We start from the raw sequence: 21,175 nt of genomic DNA, 5'->3' as shown, positions 1-21,175 counted from the left end.
ATTAGTGTCTTATATTCATATATATAATGTAAAATGTTGTATAAAAAGTATTTCCCAGTTAGATGATGTGTCATATGCCTCATTCTGTACTCTGAGCAATCTTAGCCCTTTCTAACCTCTGTCTTCCTTAGCTTCACCACCTATGCAATATGCAAGTTTTGGAAACGCTTCCATGAACTCTTCTAAAATTCACTGTTGAAAAAATGCTTTTAAGACTTAGATGTTACTATTACTATTTTCTTTAAGTCAGATTTTGTCAAAGATTTTTCTCTGGCGTGGGTTGTGTCCAATTCTTAGGTTCCTGCTAAAGTTTAGTGGCTGAAATCTTGAACGAGGCAACCGTTGTGATGGGTTTTAGTTGCAGCAGCACTAATAGTTATTTGTTAGGTCTAAAACAGCAACTGCTCTAATTTGAGCAAATCATAATCTAATAATGTTATCTAAATTACATATTATGTAATTATCGGTAGGCATATGTGCACATAGGTAGGTTGTATCTTATTTGCAGTAAGCAGTTCTGTCCACAAAATACTGCTGCAATCCCACAACAGTATTATGTGGTGTGCCCACATAACTGGCAATGATTGTCACAGCCTGTGCCACATAATTACATAGCTGTTCCACATGAATGAAATACAGAGAAAAATGCAATAGAAGGTAAAAAAATAGAAAAAGGAATAAAATGTATCTCTAATGCAGAAAGCAGTACTCCATAGGCAATGAAATAATGATGTGGTTTGTACACAGACGGCTGGAGAATTATGGTTTTAAAATTTATATGGGTTCTTTTAACTTTTAAAAGTTGAAATGTGAACATACTCCTAATGCTTTTGCACAGAAACTCAGTTAAAAGCTATAAAATCATGACAAAAATGGAGTTAACAGTTGCAATCATTATCAAAAAGTTCTGGTAAACTGAAAGAAAGAGGAAATATACATTTTCAAAACAAAAAAAAAAAAAAAGAAAAAGATAATTAGAAGAGGAAAGCATTCCTGGGCATTTCCAGTAGTTTAGTCATATGCTCGATCATAAAGTTTCCTGGTCTGTAATAGGATCCTTGATTTGTATGTGTTACATAAGCCTGCATTCTGAAAGTACTAAATTAATATAATTTTCTAAGTGATATTTGTGCACATTCCAAGAATTTAAGACATTCTTTTTCATAGATATAAAATGGTATTTCAGTGGTTCCATGTTAACAATAAAGTCTTAAACCTTCTTATTGTGGAATAAACCCTATGTAGTAACCTGTGGTAAATCTAAGACCTTATTATGTTAACCTTGATCATTTTGATGGTTTTGCTTACTACTACTACTACATAAGGGCATAGGAAGGCATGCTGACTTACAGTTTAAACTGGACACTTGAAATTAAAATGATTTTGCTGAATGATAGATAGGATATACTTCCTGATTCATCTTTGTATGAACCTACATGGTTAACCACTTCACTATTAATCAGTATCTCCAAATCATTAAGATATAACTTGAATTTAAAAGCACTTTTTACCTCAGAAGGTCACATAGGAACAGACAAATACTCAGATGCAGAGCTGTATTCAAGGCAAAGATTCCTCCTGATTGAAACTAATTTCCAATTAATTGGAAAAAAAAGGTTTGTAGTAGTAAAACTAAGGGTGAAAAGTCTGAAGAGTTAAATATGGTGATCGCTACAGATGGAAGTCCAATACTGCACTGTGTGAAAAATTGTACCAGTATCTTAAATGTCTTCCAAATTTTTGGCTCTAAGCTATAAATGTCAAAGGGAAGGTTTTAATTAGCTTCAGGGGGCTTTCAATCAGGTTCTTTACAAACCTGAAATTAAGTTTGCTCCAGCGATTATTACAACCTTAAATATTACTCTGACTGTAATTGGGTGAAAACACTTCTCTTTATTTGAAAGAAAATAACTAATATTTTACATCAGAGAGCCAGACAGCCCTATTAAAATCTAGCATATAACATTGAATATTGTTGTCTACAAGATGATGAAGGCTCAGATTCTCTGATGGGAGGGATTGGATAATAATTCTGTGGAAAGGTTAGTTTTTTAAAATACTGTGGCCTCCTGGGTCTTTGGGAATTGGGACATCAGAAAACTTCTGCTGTGTGTTGAAACACATTAGATAGAAATAAGAATCATCAATTCCTTTGGTGTGAATCTCTCTGAGCATCACAATGATTCCTTTATTTCTACAAAGGAAAGACTGAAAGCTTTCTATTTAAAGATTTTGAACATACGGAGCTCTCACAAGCTTAAAGCGACTGTAAATATTAAGGCCAAAAACATAAAGAGTTGGCAGGATAAAACTGTTTTCAAAGTTTCTTGACACTGCTGTGGAAGAGAAAATAAAATACTGATCTTAACAGCAATAATACAGCCTGCTACCTGTGCAAAGCAAAACTTTAAAATCATGGTCATTAAACATAGAAAAGGCAAGGATCAGAAAACAAGGGATAAACTTTCTGTGCTGACACAAAGGGTATGCAGTCACTAAGGAAGAGCGTAAAATCTCTGTATCTTTAGAGTCGTCGGTTTGAAAATGCATGAACTTTTTAATGAATTTTACATTAAACAGTGACTGGGTAAAGACAAAGAAATGAAACAGGGCTCCATTTCATCTGAGTTCTCCGAGTTAGACTGGACTACAAAGCCTGTCTGCATTGGTGCGGTGCTGCTCTTGGTACAGTGAACTGGTTTGAACAGGAAGTCTGGAGATCGTCTCCTCCAGAATAGCCTACAACTTTATAGGAACGGCATTTTCCTGAGAAAAAGGGAGCTGCAGGCTTCCACCCCCTGAGGAAGGAGTTGAGACCCGGTCTCTCGATTCCTGATCGAGCACTCTAGCTACTACGATCTTATGCAAAAGTTTGGGGACATTACCACTAGCGTAGTCTTTCCTTTTTTTGTTGTTTGTTTGTTTTTATAAAAAAAAAAAGGACTCTGCTCAGTTAGACACCTAGCTTCTGAAAGGATTTGGGGCTTTTCAGCCCAGATAGAGGGAAGACTTAATCTGCCTTCTGGCCTCCGCTCCTGAAGCTCCAGAGACTAGAAAAGTATGTCCTTATGTTCAGTACTTCCAGCCGACTGGCTCTACGCTGGGGATTTTGTAGATCCCTCTTCCGCAGTGTCTGATTTTTCCCTGTTGTTGTTACTGGCCCTCAGTATCTAGTCAACAGTATTGTTAGATGGCTGCCTTTGGTGTTGACTAGCTTTCCATTTCAGGGAAAGGGGGTTTGTGTTGAGTAAATATGATTTTCTTTTCTATTTTGCCATATTTATGTGCAGGTAACATGCGTCATGCCAAAATGTACCAACACTGGATGTTAGAAGTTTATAATTAATATAATATTCTTACCCGAAGTATAATTAAAATTCTGTCTGATGGTTATGGTTAATTAGCAAAATCCTAAAAGATTGAATTACTTACTGGGCCCTTGACTGATTGAACTGATACGTGTCCTGGATAAAACATAAATATTGCAGAAAATAATCCAATATGACATCTCTGACATTCAACTATAACTTAAATTATAGACTGGTCAGTAAATGATCTTAAGCTGTTTAAGGTTTCATCAGCCATCTGCAAGATTGATTTTCTTCAAAATTACTGTACTAAAATGTTTTCTTTTGTTGTTGCACTGACTCAGATCACAAACCACAATTTTAAGATCGGCTCTTATTTACAAAAATGCTTTGACATAGTGCATTTGTTCAGCCTAGGCAACAATAAAGGATTGTGGTATCATTTTGAAGAAGGTTGTTTGACAGACCCTGTTTGTTTATTTGGGGTAATGTGAGCTGCATTCAGAAAATGTTATATTTTGTTTCATGATTGTGTACATTCTCTCCCACTGCTTCCAGGCAAGCCCTGTAAGCAGAGAAGACATGGATTTAGACCTTGTTTCCATGGCCAGTGGAAGTGCTTTGACTGAGAACAGAGAAAAAAATAAGCAGCCACACAGACACTCAGCAAGATCTTCAAGTAAGTTATGGGTTTTTTCAATATCAGTTTTAAAGATCACTTTAAAATGCTAGGTGGAACTGAGCATGCTTGGAATCCCTAATAACACATGCTACTTATATTTCTGTTTCTTTCTTACTTAAAACCTTCTCATACATTTTCTACAGTTCTGCTTAAAAACTGTGTCGTTAATATCAATAGACTTTCCTCTTGTGATTTTAACGGGAAGTTCCCAGTGACGTATGCTAGGTCTTCTGATGATCGAGTTCTTAAAAGATTTTCTTTTCTCTAAATTATAAAACAGAGTGGGTTTTTTAATGATCTCCATTTTTTTTTTCCAAAAGAGGTTTGGAAAACACATGTTTTGTTAACTGACTACTAGAACACATATCCTCATCAAGTCACAGATTTCTGTCATGTTGATTACCGATTATGCTGTAGTATATGCATCCCACTGAACTTCCTATAGCTCAGTGGGAGAGGATCCTTTTAAAGCCTTATATTTTTACCACTCTAATATCATACAAATTAACAAGAGACTCTCTATACTGAAAAATTGAAAAAATAATACTTGAAAGTCCTAAAATGGTAGCATTTTAAGTTTCATGTTTTATTTTGTGTAATGTAACTGAAGAAAATGTTAATATATTTCTAATAATATGACATACTATATTTTGTCATTTGTGTACAATGTCTTTTCCAAATAAATAAAACTCCAAACCTCAAAAATGTACATTACAGAAAATATAAGCCGTATTAAATAACTTTGGCAAAATTATTGATACTCGTAAAACTGTTTAAGTAGTGAAGTTTCTTGAAATGTTTTCTGACAAACTAAATCAGGTTATTTCATAAATTATATGTAATTGCTGGATTTGCTTTTTTGATTATGTTCTCATATATGCTGATTTTTCACTTTCAATGAAAAACAAAATTCAAGGAAAACATGTAAAAATACTTAATATGTCTGCTTTTCTGACATACTTTGTAAAGGCTTTGGAATAAAGTTATATTTACATTATATTAGTCCACCACAGGCAAAAAATAACAGTGAGTACAATTTGTCCATGCTTATTCACTTGATTTACATTCCTAAAATTAGATTAGATAAAATTTATCATCCTAGTCTAAGTTAATTGTATCTGTGGAACAAGAATATGATTCTTTCTGTCTGCCTGCCATCTTAAAAAAGAATGAATTGTGCCCTGAATTTTCCTGTTTCTCTCCATTGGCTAGTGATGAAGTCCCATCATTTAAATTAGATAAGATTCCTAATTGCTAAGACCCTGAATTTAGGTGAGAAAAGACTAAGCTACTGATGTCAATGGCAAAATTATAATTATATTAATATATTCAGAATAGAATGTATGCATATCTTGAATGATTGAGTTAAATAGTATACACTGCATTCATAGTAATATATAACTGCTGTCTAGATTGTAACCTACACTATACCTCCATCCAGAAAAATAAATGAGAATAAGCTCTTTTGACGAAGATAGGCATGTAGAACTTGCCAATGTTAGGAGCTTGGGAACAGTAAAGAAAAACAGTGTCATTGTAGTACACCGTCAAAAAGAAGAGCCTAGGAAAGGAGCAGGAAAAAACAATCAACTGGCAGTCTCGTAAGTGTGAGAAATAGAGAGACAGTTTACAGTGACTGGTAATATATATGTATTTTTATAAAATACACATCTACTACAGCACAATTACATATTCATTCTCCTTTCAGTAGTTCAGGAACTAAGGAAAAAAAGGCCCAGGTCTTAGGTCTTTCTATATACATTTCTGCATATGCATCTATATAAATTTTTTCATCATGGATTTGAGAAATTAAACAGTGATGATATATTAAATTTTAATGCATATTAGATAGAAAACCAGACATGACTATTATCTTTGTACAATTAATATGCAGTATATGAACATGTTTATTATATTAGTTCTGTTTGCCAAAGACTGCTGTTTTCCAGTGATCGAAAATAAATTATTAAACCTGTAGTATCCTTAATCTGAAAACATTAGAAATTTGCCTTTATTTATAACGTATTCATTATAAAATACTTTCCTGTTGTATTGTCTCTCCTGGTTTTGCTTTCTGAAATATTTAATGCAGAAGCCTAGAAACTGTTTTGAGTTAGTAAGTGTATTTCGTCTGAGTTAGCCTGCACTTGTATTACTGAAGAGCTTAGAAAAGATGCAGTGGCCTTAGACATGCTGCCATTTGAATGAATTATTAAATCAAGTTCTGGTACCATTTTTTTCAGGAGAATTCAACTTCAATGGTTTGACAAGCTTTAATGAATAAAATGTTGCTAAGTTCACTTTGCAACATCCATACTCCTGGTTGTTGCTAAGAATTCTTTTTAATTATTGGTAGGAAGTCTTCGGCAAACTGTGCCATACAACTGAGAGAGATGTTAGTATATATCAGAGATATTAGTTGGGGGTTTGATATATGTTTCTTATACATAATTTGTAATTCAGTAATTGTATCAATAAATTGTTGAGATCCTCTGGGCTGCAAAGTGAGGTCTAAAAATGCAAGATACATGATTTTAGGAATATTTACTCAAAAAAACCTCAAATACATATGATAGTGAAATAAAATGCATTTTATATACTACAGGGACGTGACTGTACATGAATGATCATGGTTTTCTAAAGACAAAACATACAATGCTTCGAAGTTATTATCCTTTAATTCAAAGGGCATTTTAGAAAGGCTAAGTCAAGATTCTCAGAAATGCTTTGGGGAGCTGCCCAATTTTGAGGTACTTTTTGTAGATCTTATTTTCCAAAGGTACGTTCTTAGAATTCCTGGTTAAAGAATTTTAAGGGTTTTATCACCCAAATTTACTTTTTTTTTTTTCTGAAGAAGCTGGATGGAGTAAATTAATCCTAAACTAACTTAATTCTGTTCCTTGCCAAAACAAAATTAATTAAGGAATAAAAGAAATGCTGTGGACATAGTATATCTCAGTTTAAGGAAAGCATTTGTGTACTTGAAGTATTTGATGTGGTTCCATGTTATATGTTCAAAGGGAAACTTGACTGCATTAAATTCACCCAGTATTAAAAAAAAATAAAAGTAAAAAAAATATATAACCTAAAGAAATAGTAGCAATTGTTCAGTTGGACTACTTATCTGTCTAATTTAGGACCTTGCCTCTATTGATGGCCAATACGTTATGTTCTCAAACATACTACTTTATATTCCTTCCAGAAATCGTAGTTATTTCTTTATGCTCCCTGGTAACTAATTTTTCTTTTCTATTTCTTGAGGTGGGTTTTGGTTGGGGTTTTTTTGTCTGTTCTTGTCTGACCACTGCTAAGATCTTAATCTCTGTGGTACCTAGTGCCAGTAAATTGCAAAAGTAGATGTGTTAGAATGACTTTTTGCTAATTATATTTTCTGCCTTTCAGTTTCACATAAACTAACCTTGCTTTTGTAAAAAACAACAGAAAAAAATTCTTTTTCCCTGAGGTATAATTTCTCTGTAATACACATACATGAGCCATGATGGTTAGTGGCTTAGTCAGAGTTAAGCAAGATTCAAGTATAGGTCCTACACTCATTGATATTTTTATTAACTCCATAAATATTGATGTGCATTGCTGGTTATATTTTTTGTTTTAATACTTTCCTGAACACTAGTAGTGTAGTCAGCACTAAGTTGCAAGATGGGCATAGAAATATTTTGCAAGAATAAGAAGTAATTATTTTTTTTATACCTAGCTAGTCAGGATGATTTTTTTTATACCAATGTCCAGTTTGTGAGTAGGCTCTGGCAATCATCAACTCCATTCTATCATCCTAATCTGGGTCTGGCCAACCAGTGTTGGACCTTTAGATGAGTCTCCTACATATTTACATTGTCTACCTGCCATCACAATTTTGTGGTTTTCTTTTCTCTGCAAATCTTAAACTTTATTTTCATTGTACTTCTTGTCTTGTGAACTGCAATCTTTTGACAGGGATTTCCAGAAGCACCAGAATTTGGAAGTGGAATGCAATGGGAACTGTGCCTCTAATTGTTATTTAAAATACTGCTCAGAATTCTTAATTCTTCTCTTCCCTGAATTCTAGTCTTTCAGGGAGCCTCTGATATCAGTAAAACACTGCTTTCCAAGAAAAAAAGAAAAAAATTTGGACCTGAATCTTGTGATTCCTTAATCACCCCTAGTTTAAAAAACAGCCCATAAATAATCCACTACAAAACAGTTATCAATTTCATTTCTCAGATAAATTCAAACTTTACCATTCTGTTAGTCAGTGAAATTAATTTAATGAAGTTTAATAATGCCTTTCTTACAGTGGGAAGACTTCAAATTCAAATTAAAAAAAAAAAAGCAAACACAGTAACTTTTATTTCACTTTCCCTTTTACATCTTTGTCTCAATTCTTCTTTTTCCTCTTGACAGAACCCCCACCTTGGTTTCTTTTGCCTTCCTTTCTTTGATAATGAGAGTCCTTAGGAAGTCTTCAACTTTGTTTTAAGCAGAAGCTTCACTTCTTTAAATAATTCCTGCTTTCCTTCTCCTTTCTCCTTAGCATTAGTGTTGTCTATATATTCTAGTTCCATAACTGCTGTCTTTCATTTAGGATTTGTAAACTCCCTGTGTGCAATAAACATCTCATTTTTAAGCTCTCTCTTTATGCCTTTACTCATATTTTACCGAGCAGATTTCTGGTGGTCTTCTTTTCTTTCCTTCTTTTTTTTTTTTTTTTTTTTTTTTTGGCTTATGCAGTCTGATTTAGAAGTTTGCCATATTGTAGAAACTGAGTAAGAAATGTCTTAGAAGCATGGGATCAAATATGGAGGTACTTATTTAGTAGTCCTTTCAATTTCTCAGCATTTACCTGCTTAGCAGACTTCCTAGAAGATAATGGTAAAATCTATTCTCTTTCCTTAGAAATGTGTAGAAATGCTGTAAATTTGTAGAGGATATTTACAGTACAAATTACTTAAAAGCAAAATTACTTAAGCAAATTGCTGAACCCAGTTTACCTTAGAAATCACAACTGCTGTCACAACTTTAGGAATAAGGCTGTCTCTCTGTAAGCCAAATCTGGTTATATGACCACATGAATACTACTGGACAAGCATTTTGTCCAATAAAAGATAGCAAGATGATTCTGTACTATTAATATTTTTGTGCTCAGAAAATGGATCTAATATGGATATAATGGATAAGAAAGGGAGTTACAGTTCTGAAGTAATTAAAATTTACCAGGGTTTGATACCTAGTAGAAAACATGAATATTGTTCTGAACATCCTTTCAACATAATATTTTTTCCCGCACAGATACCTCTGTACATCTTACCAGAATGCAAAAAAATATGCCTCAGAAAAAGAGCTGCGACCCACCATACATTAATGCATAGCATATATTTACCCAGTCAGAGGAAAACAGAAACTATTTAAACCTATGTTCTAAGCTGAAAGAATGCAAAACAGCCTCAGTCTGGAAACCCTTAGACACCTTAGAATAGAACGGTACCTAGGCAAAAAGCCATGCAGAGAGATGGGGTAATTGAGCAGTGGCACAACTCTATATAAATTTGAAATTCTTTAATGACTTCCAAAGAAGAGCTCGCTCATATCCTGCAAACTTATGGTGCAGGTAGATAAAGCTCATAATCTTAATACTGTGTCACATCCAAATTTTTAATCTGACATTGATGCTTTCTTTCAAAAATCAGTGAGAAAAGGCACTGTATTAGAAATGAATAAATCAGTACAATACTCATCATTATATTTTAAACATTTTTCAGTATGCTGAACTTTACTTGATGGCCTATATGTGAAAATACACAGCACGATGGAACTTGTTCACGTGCAGACCTAGATACTAAAACCTACTTTTCTGAGTATGGTGCTGATAGGATACATTTTATCCACATGAGAGAAAGTATTTGACTGCAGGTTCAAGAGTTCTGGCTTTTTCCAGTTCTGTCACTAACCTGTTAGTTATATTAGAAATGTCATTTTGAATCTATATACATCAGTCTTCCTATCTGCAGAAATAATAGTCATGATATAACCCATCCTTGTATAAAGTTTATGTATCTGTGATGAAAGGATGATAGCATGTTAGGAAAGGGAAGGGGCCTCCTCCTCATTTGTGAACTGGGTAAACTATTTGGAAGCTGCCATGTCAACACAGGAGTACTCTTACAGATGGATATACACGGGCACAGCCATGCAAACGACAAACTAGTTACAGTATGGTGACAAAATCAAGGGATATGTCAAAAGGTAGAATGATTAGTTCACAAAATAACTGGTGACAATGTAGGTCTAACTCATTCTTTCAGTTTCTTAAATTCACTGATTTTTTTTTTTCTTTAACTGGGGAGATGTTGTATTGAGTAACAATAGAAGTCCTTCAAGAAACATTATTAAAAATTCAACAAACAGTTTATAATGAGGAAACTAGGAAAAATCAGATATGTACCATGAATTTCTTTCCAGTATAGATATAAATCCTGTCTTCAGAAGTGAAGTAAATGAGTATAGGTGTCACCATTTATGTGTGCAGAGAGCTATTTATCATAATATTATCTGCTTGAGAAGAAGACTTCTCTCAAAAGTGAACATAAATTCATGACGTTAAAAGAGATGAAATCCTGGCTTCATGAAAGCCGCTAAGCAAGATTTCAGTATGATACATGCATCTAATACACTATGCAAAAAAATTCAATTTTTTACTGTTTTTTTTTCTATTCACAGGTATAACATCTGAGTATTTCCCTGTTCTTGCAGTATGCAATCTTAATAACTTATATTTTCTTAAAATGTAAGGAAGCACACATGTAGGCCTGGCTCATTAGTGTAATTCCACTGATTTCCATGCCCAAGTGTTTTAAAAATTCGACTAGTGGTGAGAGTGATTAAGAAGAAAACCTGGACCAGGGAAGTACTTGTGTATAATTTTGCATAATGAGAATACTCACGCATGCAAATTTGACATATTCTGCAGGATCAGAACTTTTTTCTATTTGTTAAACGCAGCTGAAAGATACTGCTTACCTAACCACTTGAAATTATTCTGGAGATGGATGTGTATTTCTCTATGTATTAGTTAACTGTCAAACACCACATACCTAATCTTTTTGAACAGACTACAGAATGATAATTTACGAGATGCTGCTTAATTCACTTTGAGGTTACATATTTAAAAAATTACCTAAATGCAGATTTTAAAAGGCACATAGAACTTGCTTTCATTAAATTTAGCAGGATAGGGAGTAAAATGATACATTATTTCATGTAATTTCATCATCTGTGTTTTGAATTACAAAAATAATTCAAGAACTATGTATAACAGATACACAGAGGGACTTCCTAAATTTTAAGTGCTTAATTTTAAGGCCTGATAGTCTTTTATTAGGGTTTGAGGGTTCAGAGCATGTGATGAGTGGGGGTACGTTGTTTTTTTTAAAGAGAAACCAGGTTAAAAAAAAAAAAAAAAGAGAAAATCCATTCTGAGACATTGACTTACATGTAACTACTTAGCTACACACTTGGAACCTTGGAACCATTAGACCCGCCACAAGGATTTCTGTCATATGGTATGAGTAAATAATAACAATTTTAGTTTTCCTTTGCTGTGGGCTATTTGTCAAGGAGCTTCAAAAATATTTCTCAAGTCAGTGCCCAGGAAGACCCAGTGATGAATGTTGGGCTGTTACAGAGTTGTTGCATTGGATGGCAAAGATGTGTCTATAGATTTTTTCCCCAAGACAATCTTTCTTGCCTTGGTTTTTTCCTTCTAATTTGTCTCTTTTTCATTGCTGACTTTTCCACACTTGTGTTCTGTAATCCTTTCTTTTACTATGACCAACTCTTCTTTCTGCTCCTCCAACTTCTTACTCCAGCATAAGCTTCCTCTCCCATCCTCTCTTAGGCTTCCTTTCCGCAGTCGCCATCGAGTCTTGTGTTTGTTTCCACAGATCCTTGTCTGATTACCTTTTCCCTCTCTCTCTCTATTCCCTTTTGTATCTAGATATTCCTTGCCAGTATTTCTCAGATTATGAATCTCCTAGTTGAAATCTCCTCCAAATTTGGCCTGGTTTAGTGTACTATTCAGGCAGTTCTTGAATCCAGTCTTAATGTACTTATTCTCTGTATCCTTTCTTATTGTCACATGTGTTTTCACTTCTTTTAATTATGTAAGTTCTGAGAGTTAGGGCCCATCCAGTGCCCCTTAATCCATCTTCTTTATTCTTACTCAGTTCCCCTTTGTCAATTCACAACTTTTTTCTTCCTGACGTTTTCTCTCTGCTCTCAGTGTCAGTCTATTGGTCAAGTCATTCGAGGCTCTTGTGCCACCTATGTCAGGGTATTGCCAAGTTACCCTTAGTTTCTCTCACCTTAACTCCAAGTCAGTCTCATCTCTCTCTCATGTTTTAGTTCCAGCCCTCTGCCTCTTCTCTCAGTCTCCTTCCTATAGAGGCTTTCCTTCTTCCCCTCTCCATGGTTCCTGTAGCTGGGCTCTATCTGCTACAGAGAGCATGAAACAAGCAGGCTCTTCAGTTCCCTGACCTAGCATGATCTTCAACATTATTTTTAGGAATAGTCTTGCTTAGCTCAGTGTAATCTCATGGTAAAGCATGTTTCCATGCTGACTGGTATTTTAGGGAATATAGCCAAAAAAATCAAGAAGTTCTTCTCCGACCATGTAGAAACTTCCATTTGTATATACTTGACCCAAATTTGGACAGATCCTAAAAGCAAGTTTCTGTTATTTGGTGGACTTCAAGTCCCCTCTGCAAAGGGCAACATAAATATTTCACATATTTTCTTAGAAGTGTCCGACCTTTCAGAAAACTTCAGCCAAAGACAGATACTCTCTATGTAAAATTTCATCCTAAATGGTCAAAATTGGGGAAATAGATAAGGACCTGAAATAAAGATTGGGCTTTAATAACCAATGGTGCTACAAGTCCTGTTTGTAGTTAGGAAAATGTTATATTTTACAGTAACGTATTTGGAGCATTATGTTTATTATGTTGTTTATTTCAAGTATGTAGAATAGCAATTAATAAATGTTTATAATTTATTCTTGTAAATGCTTATCTATCTGAACCCCTTCATGTGACTGAGTCACATTTTAGAGTTCAGATTATTCAGGTATGTCACTGTCAGCATGGTCTGGTTAGAACAACATCAATGTTTGATAAACAAAGATATTTGAGTTCATTGTTTCTATAAAATTTTAAGATTAGTCTCTAGTCCTACCAACTTGAAGTCAAAGAGATATACAGACAAAGTTAATCAGTTGCTTACAAAAAAAATATAAATTAATCATGAGTATGTTTTATCTTCAAATCTCCATATGGAAAGGAGATAGATCTTTACATATTATGTGGGATTTCATATAAGATGCTCCTGAGGCTTCTCAGTGCTATTCAAATATAAGTGTGAAATACAAAAAGTTAATGTAAAATTGCAATACAATAAGTATATTTTTGTTTTGATGTAAAGGATGCAACCAGAAAAAAAAATTTTGATCTGACTTCAATATAGCCATAAGTAACATTATTAAAAAGTAACTTTTCTGAGATGGTAGCATTTACATTTTTCACAGACCTGCTGAACGTAGCTTCTTTCTAGAGCTTAAATTGATGTAAATGCTTTACTGCTAAAGATTTGTTCTGGTCACTTTCATTAAAATGTTGAAGTTTTTTCTCCATGCCTTCTTATGCTGTATTTGCTCTTAAGTGATACAATATGGTAAGGACTTTGAAATAAATTATATCTCCAGACACACAATGTTAGGTGGATCGATAAATGCCCTATGACGTCTACTATACATCATAAAATTTCTATCATAACCTGTTTAACAAAGCTTTTCTTCTTGGACACCAAGAATTTCATTCAAAGCATTTTACATATTGCATTACTTATCAAAACAGAGGATATGTAAACCTTGACATTTGTTAAAAGACCCAGACTTTAACCAAAAAAGACCAGAACAAATCAATAGCAGAAAACAGATTAAACAACACAAAAGTGACTGCTTAGAAATGGAAGCATGTGAACTTAACCCAAGACAAGCTTTCAGCACATACTCAAAAGAAATGGTTATTTGATATATACAGGCACCTGAAAATCTCTCAGACTATACTGGAGCTTCATATACTCAAATATTGCAATTAATACAAGTACAGTATAATAACTGTTACAGCCTGTCTTCTGAAGCCTAGTTTGGGATAGGAGAAATTAAACTGCTTTTCTTGGCTAAGATTTTGTTCCCACATGAGTGGGTATTAGAATAACTGTATATCATGTTAAATTATGCATAATACACTTGCCAGGTTCTATTTAATTCTAGTACCAGTAATGGTAAAAAAAAATAAACTATTATTATTATTATTGCTGTTGTTCTTGTTGCTGCTGTTACTGATGTAAAAGATATCAGTACTTTATAGAGTAAAACCAATGTAATAGTTCTAATTTCTATTTAGTAAAGATACTTATATCTTGAAACAATGTGAATCTTTCTGTTGTTGCCTTTGAGTAAGGCGCACTACAAATATACTCATGGAACATAACATGAAAAGAAAGTATTATGATCATGCTTACAGTTATTCATAAATCACAAATACACATGTGCATACCTATATGTGTATATATGCATGTTAGTGAAATATATGCCTAGCAGATCTCTTTATATTTATAGCAGAATACGACTGTAAATGTCACCTTTTATTATACCTATTATCAAAAAGTTCTGATAATAGTAATTTTATTCACTCATATATACTGATATGTGAACTGTTTGTTTGCAAGACACATTGCAGTTTAGGGAAAAATGGAGGTATTGCAAATCCAAGCTTGCTGTGAAAACTGTTCACATCGTTAGTAATGCTGTAAGAGAAAGATATAAGCTCTATCAAAAAAATATTGAGGTGTAAAGTAAGACTTTCAAATAAAGTACACCCTGAAGAACAGTTGAAGGCTCTCACGCAGATTTTGAATATTTTAATAATACCTGAATATCTGACCTTGCAGCACTTCAGGTGTGTGCTTGGTAGAACATTTTTAAAAATGCAAAATGTTTTCATTTGCTATCATTCATTGTTTTTTGTTGAATCTTTGCTTTATTTTTCCATACATTGAACTAAGTATCCTCCCCACCTTTTTTTTTTTCTCGCCTTTTCTTAAAATAAACAAAATCTCATGAAGTGGTAAAATTGCACATCTTCCCCTGAGCAGGTATAAATGTATCTACATCCAAGGAGGAGAAGTAAAGCACAATAAATATAAGTAAAGACAACAGATATAAGCGAAACATATATAATAAGGATTCAGTTACCTATTCATTTTAATATGGGGTTTTTTGTTTGGTTTTGGTCTTGTTTTTTTTTTTAAGAACAATAAGACTATATTTTTAAGGAACATTTCTGGGTTCACTCTCTTAATTGCAAGTGGCATTGTCATCCCTTACCTGACTCTCTTGTCTTCCCTCATCCCCTCGATCTAGACAAAATTCTAACCATTTGGTAGTGGAGCTGTCTTTCTGAATATTTCTAAAGGGAAAAATTGCCTGTTTGAATAATGTAGAATCAGAAAACCTGTTGTAAACACAGGTATTGACAACAAAATAACTGAGTTTTAGTCTTAATTTATATGCAGTATTTTTACTTCTTGCAAGACTGTACCTAAATGCTTACTTAAGTACGAAGCTGCCCTTACTTCACCACAAGAGTGTTCATACCTAGTTTTTTCACTGAAATAGCAAAAGACATGAATTAAAAATAAGCATAGTAATTTGTGGGCACATGTCTAATAAATCAGGTAAGTCCTATAATTGCAATGCATTCCATTCCTATATTTTCATTTTTCTTTCTGTTTGTTCTTGCATTAAACTCTAGGAGAAAGAACTGCAATAAAAACTTTTCTTATATTTGACTAATACCTTCGCTGTAAATGAGGTGTTTCTTTGCTTTATGACACAATTTTTCAACCATAATTAACATTTAAGCCACTAGCAGTCTGTAAGTATAATGTCTGAGAATTCGGTATAATATGAATAGGAGTAAGCAAACTTCACTATGCCTATATGCCAGTCTGACTCATATCTGTATTTGAGAATTCTTCTTCAGGGAATAGGCTGCTGGATCTCCCTGCCAGTTCTATCTTTCATCGCTCCAGTTAGACCCAAAACTGGAACAGCAGTGTTGATAATAATACCCATCTCTCAGTACTATTATGTAGATCTCAAAAGTGCTTTATCAGAAGAGCAAACATGGTTACGCCCATTTCAAAGATGGGACATACAAAGGGACTGATTTACAGTGATTTACAACAAACCTGTCTTGTAGATTTTTCATTCTAAATTAGTTGATCATTCCTTACAAAGGTTTATTTTATTTGGCTGAAAGTGCTGAGAACTGTGTGAACGATGGAAAAAAAGAATACAGAGTAGTCTATGCTTTAATTCAGTTTGTCTAGGTCACTACTGTATAGTAAAGTTTAAAGCAGGCCCTAGGAAATCTAACCAGCACTTCAGGCTAGATAAAGGGAGCTGTGACTGTCAGACTTTGGGGTAGCCTCAGATTTGTTAAACCTGCATTCAAGGGAGCAGAGAGTCTACACCTTTAGCGTATCTGGCATTTTGCAAAAATACCTTCAGGCTGAGGAAGTTATCCTGCTCTGTTACTGAGGGTCTACAAATCCTGAGCTATGATTCTCACAGACATCGAAGACATTGTTTTGTCAGACAGCTTATATGCACTCAAAATTAATAAGTTATTACATTTTAGTCACAAAATATTTGACTACACTAGCCTCTCAACAATGTTTAAATCAGTTACAATTAAAAATAAAAAAAATTAAATTTGTGAACTTTTGACTCTGAAGTTTAGACAAGCAGAATTCATGCTATGACAGATGTGGCTGTTATTCTGCCAAAATAAAAGGATATATTAGTAATTTATGAAGACTTTTCACAAGTTTCTTGCAGCAAAGACGAGAAGTCTTTGTGCTTTTTTTATGGAGTAGTAATATACATTTCATAGTAATGGAAGGACAGTATATCCCTTCCAATGAATTGCATATAGTTATAAGTGGAAAATCAGAAAAAACTACATTTACAGATTCCTGAGGTCCATCATGAAAATAATATTTAGCAGTACAGACAGGTTCATAAACAAGTGAGGTTTTTAGTCCAGAAATAATCTGGATTAGGCAGTTAGGATGAGGTTGACTTCCTGATTTGCTACATTGACTCTATCACTTCTAAACTAATTTTCAACGTTAGTACTGATACTTTTGTTCTGGCATCTGTATTTATTCTGTTTTTAAAATAATGTAATAAAGATATTTGTTTTGTCAAAATATAGAAATAAATAAGTGGTATATCTATTTTACCTTTATCATTGATACAGCCTTGAAGGTGAATGCACAAGACAGTCAGTCTCACGCATAAGTTCGCCCAAAACTTCTTTTCCAGCCTAAACATGCAATAAATATTCCCCACACACACACTTTTCTTTTTAGCAAAGAACATCTTCCATTCTTAAATCTTTTTGTTGTTTAACAATGCTTACTACTTCAGAAAACATCTCTTTAAATTAAAGGAATGCAATTTTTTTAATATTATTACCACATTAGGTTTATTTTGAAGTTTCACCAATTAACCACTTCATTTACTAATTTGAGGGTTTCAGCCTTCAGTGAATACATTATGGTTACCAGTCAAAAGAATTTATGGAAAGTTTACTGCTTGATTAAATAACTTTCTTCTCTGCTCTTTAACAAAAGCCTTTCTGCACTAGATAGATCTGCTAGCATTTCAGGTGTTAAATAAAAGGATCCAAAGGCAAGGAAACTGGGAATGCTGTAAAGGCAAGACGTTAGTATTTTAAACCTTTATCAGGTAGACCTAGAGTAAGTTATATATTTTAAGAAAAAAACCAGTTGACTACATCTGTAGAGCCATAAGAAAACAGCAATCATGTTAAAAAGTCTTGAAAGCCCTTGATTGCAAGAAGAGAGGACTATTTAGTAAGATACATTTGCAATAATTCAAAACTTCATAAAAAAGGGAAGTGCAGGCTGGGGAAAGCTCCTGACATTTCGATCTAGCAGACTACAGAAAAGCATCCATGAGAAAACAAAGAAATTCCTACTGTTTGTAATTTATAGCTATGTTGTATGTATTAGTAGATAGAATGATACTCAGTCATATGATTGAAGCTTTGTTTTAATTTGGGGGGACTATTTTTTGTGAGAAATTTAATTTCGCTATTGAAAAGTACTGAAAAGTTAAAAAAATCAAAAATACTTACTAAAAATATGTAGTTAGTAATCTTTTCCTTTGATAGGTGGCAAAAAGATATTTGTAAAGTTTTTATTTGATAAGCTAAGATTGCATGCTGATTTTATATATATATATCTCATATATATATGTATATAAAAAACTGCTGTACTGTGAACATCATATCACTCTCTTGCAGTTTGAGTTGTCTTCCATAGTTGCTTTCTTCCTTACAAACATCTAAGAAAGATATTTCCATCTGTAAAGTGTTGGTTTGTGTAAAATAAATATCATACCTTTGGTCAGGTCTACTGGTTATTTAAATAATTGTCGTAAGTATTTTGTAGAAACTATTATCTAAATTACTGAAGTATCTGTATGCATGACAAGGAAAGTGATTGTTTCACCTATTTCTATGTGCTCTTAGCTGGGACGCTGTTCAGCATCCAAGTTTAAGTATTCTTGAGCTTTGAAAAAAAGAAATCTCTCTTTTATTTGGTCTAATATGGTAAAACAATTGTTAATTAGACATATTGTCCGAACTAGTCCTCCATCCACTTGAAGGATGAATGACATTACTAGTTTCTGTGTCAAAAGCATTGCATGTCTCTGTATGTGTTTAAAATATGTTCAAAAGATACAGACAGTGGCACTTTTAAAAACAAGATAATTTTGTGTAGTAATTTTACTGTCTATTTTAATAAGGAGTTTGTTTTTAAAAAAGTACTACCTTGTGAAAATACTTGTATTACTTTTAAAACAGTGAGCAATACATAATTATAAAAGTTGTGTACTATCAAATTAGACATATTAATGTATATTATTATCTCGAAAAGAATATGATGCGGTGAAATTTGGGGAGTTGTATTTGTTTGGTTTTTAATTTCACATGTCTGTTTATTGTTTAGAAAAGAATATATCTACTCCAGAAAAATCATGTTTGGGTCCATCTCATAAAGAACGGATATCATTTCGAGACCATCCAGTGCAGCTCAGCGGAGGATGGGGAGCAGGCAAAAAAAGGCAAAAGCTTAAAAATATTAGCTGAATATTGGAGATAATTTAACTAGATGATTTAATCAAATATGGAGAGCATATGGAGAGCTGTTTCTTTTTAAGCCTGTGAATATGAATTTTTGGATTCTTGTTTATTACCAGTAATAACCAACAGTTTCAGTTAATTGCATTTGACTTATTTTATTATACGTGGTTACAGTGGTTTGGGTTTTGGGGTGGTTTTTTTGGTCAAACTATTTTATACCTGTCAGTAAGTTATCATAGTTTGTGTTTTCAATTGCTTATATATTCATGTGGTGTAGAATGCAGAACTGATTAACCCTACAAGGACTGTTGTACAGTGAATAAGTTTAGGCTTGCTTATAAGAACTGGTTGAGGTGTGTAAATGTAATAATGGCTCATGCTCATGTGATGTATGTCACATATCAAAACACTGAATTCTCATTTTCTCACAAATAAAATCCATGCTTGCACACTGTGTTGTGAGCTATAACAGCCAGCAGTGCCATTCTTACAGAAGTCTGTTTAGAATATTTTACTGAAGCAGCAAAAATTCACAGTAACCTACAACTGGTGGGGACACACTTATCTTTTCTTAGTAATGTGAGAAGTCCTCTAGAGCTTTCATCCTAAGTTATGGTCATAATATGATAAAGCAACCTGGTACATTTTTATACTTTCAAAGACTTCTTACATTTTCATAGAGGTTTAAAGAAAAAAATAAATTTACTAAGTTCTCATTTTGTTCTGGGGTAATGTAACATTACATCTACATGACACTGGTAACCCAACTTTATTTGTTCATGTAGCCAGACTCCTTCAGACCCATGTGTAAAAGTTTTGTGGTGCAAGGAGATCTAAAGAAAGAGAAGAAGTATTGTTATAACTATTCATGGGTATCTAACTCGTTACTTCTAATGAATGCTTTGTCCATCACCATACAGGACAGAAAATGTTCCTTGATTCCAAAGCCTAATGATATTTTAATGTTTTTCACTTTGAAGGTGAAAGTTTTTAATTGGATCTAGAGAAGTCTGTCTTTGATATTTCCTCATCTGTTTTCGTCCAATATTGTGAAGCCTCAACCCCCTACAACCTGGGAGAGAGGTGGGGAGGGTAACAGGGCTTGAAACTTCAAGTCGGTAAAGAACATAAATTCTTATGTTGTGGCTGGTTTTAAAATGTATTTCAATTACATATGACATTATTTTGTGCGGTGCTTTTTATGCTAACATACGCATGTGACTATGGATTGAAAGCAGTTATCACCATTTTTGTGAATACTCACATTCATTTTCACATTAAAAGATGGCTAATCACATGGAAAACCTCCAGTAAATAACCTTGCTCATTTGAATCAGCATGCTGTTTTTCTTACATTTTACTTTTGAAAAGTCAGTGCAGCCTACTTCAGAAAAGATTTCTTTACCTTTCTGAGGAATGATGGTCAGTGAAGATTGCTCGGCCTGACTATAGAAATGCTGTGGTTGTCAGCACGGTATAAAACATCACTGGATGCTTACGTTATCTGGTGAGTTTCCCAATGTATGTAGTAAGTGTTAAACTGGATTTCCAGATCTGCTGCATAATGACTTTTAAATGTCACCCCCAAAGACTGGAGCTTTTGTGATTCCAATTGTATCATCAAGGATATAAGTTTTGTAGGAAAAACTTTGTTAGTTCAAAATGTCTGCCACTCTATGTGGCAATGTGGTCAGTAAATAGATACACCAGTGTTACGGGTGTTAACTGGAGATCAAAATGCAAAATAAAGCAGTTCACAGTTTAATGCTTCTTGCAGACTATTCCCTCTATTTGTCTAGAGTGTCCATAATATACTGCACATCACCACAGCTGTAAATAAGAGATACTTGTATTTCAGATTTCATAAATCTTTCTACATCTGTATCATCTAT

The 21,175-nt window shown here is 33.6% G+C and overlaps 1 protein-coding gene across 2 annotated transcripts in view; it reads left to right on the top strand.

Moving 5' to 3' along the window:
- The window catches only part of LRRIQ1 (leucine rich repeats and IQ motif containing 1), a 113,258-nt gene extending 93,681 nt beyond the window's left edge, over nt 1-19,577 (top strand). For both annotated transcript variants that reach the window (XM_075057711.1, XM_075057710.1), the window contains exons 26-27: nt 3,867-3,987; nt 19,150-19,577. In XM_075057711.1, the coding sequence (XP_074913812.1) occupies nt 3,867-3,987; nt 19,150-19,289 (261 nt within the window). In that variant the 3' untranslated portion in view covers nt 19,290-19,577. The remainder of the gene's footprint in view (nt 1-3,866; nt 3,988-19,149) is intronic.
- Nucleotides 19,578-21,175: the final 1,598 nt, after the last annotated feature.

The sequence above is a fragment of the Buteo buteo genome, chromosome 26 (genome assembly GCF_964188355.1).
Source record: "Buteo buteo chromosome 26, bButBut1.hap1.1, whole genome shotgun sequence".
NCBI classification, from domain to species: Eukaryota; Metazoa; Chordata; class Aves; order Accipitriformes; family Accipitridae; genus Buteo; species Buteo buteo.
The sequence above is the reverse complement of the archived record's forward strand: the minus strand, read 5'-3'. Positions and strand labels throughout refer to the sequence as shown.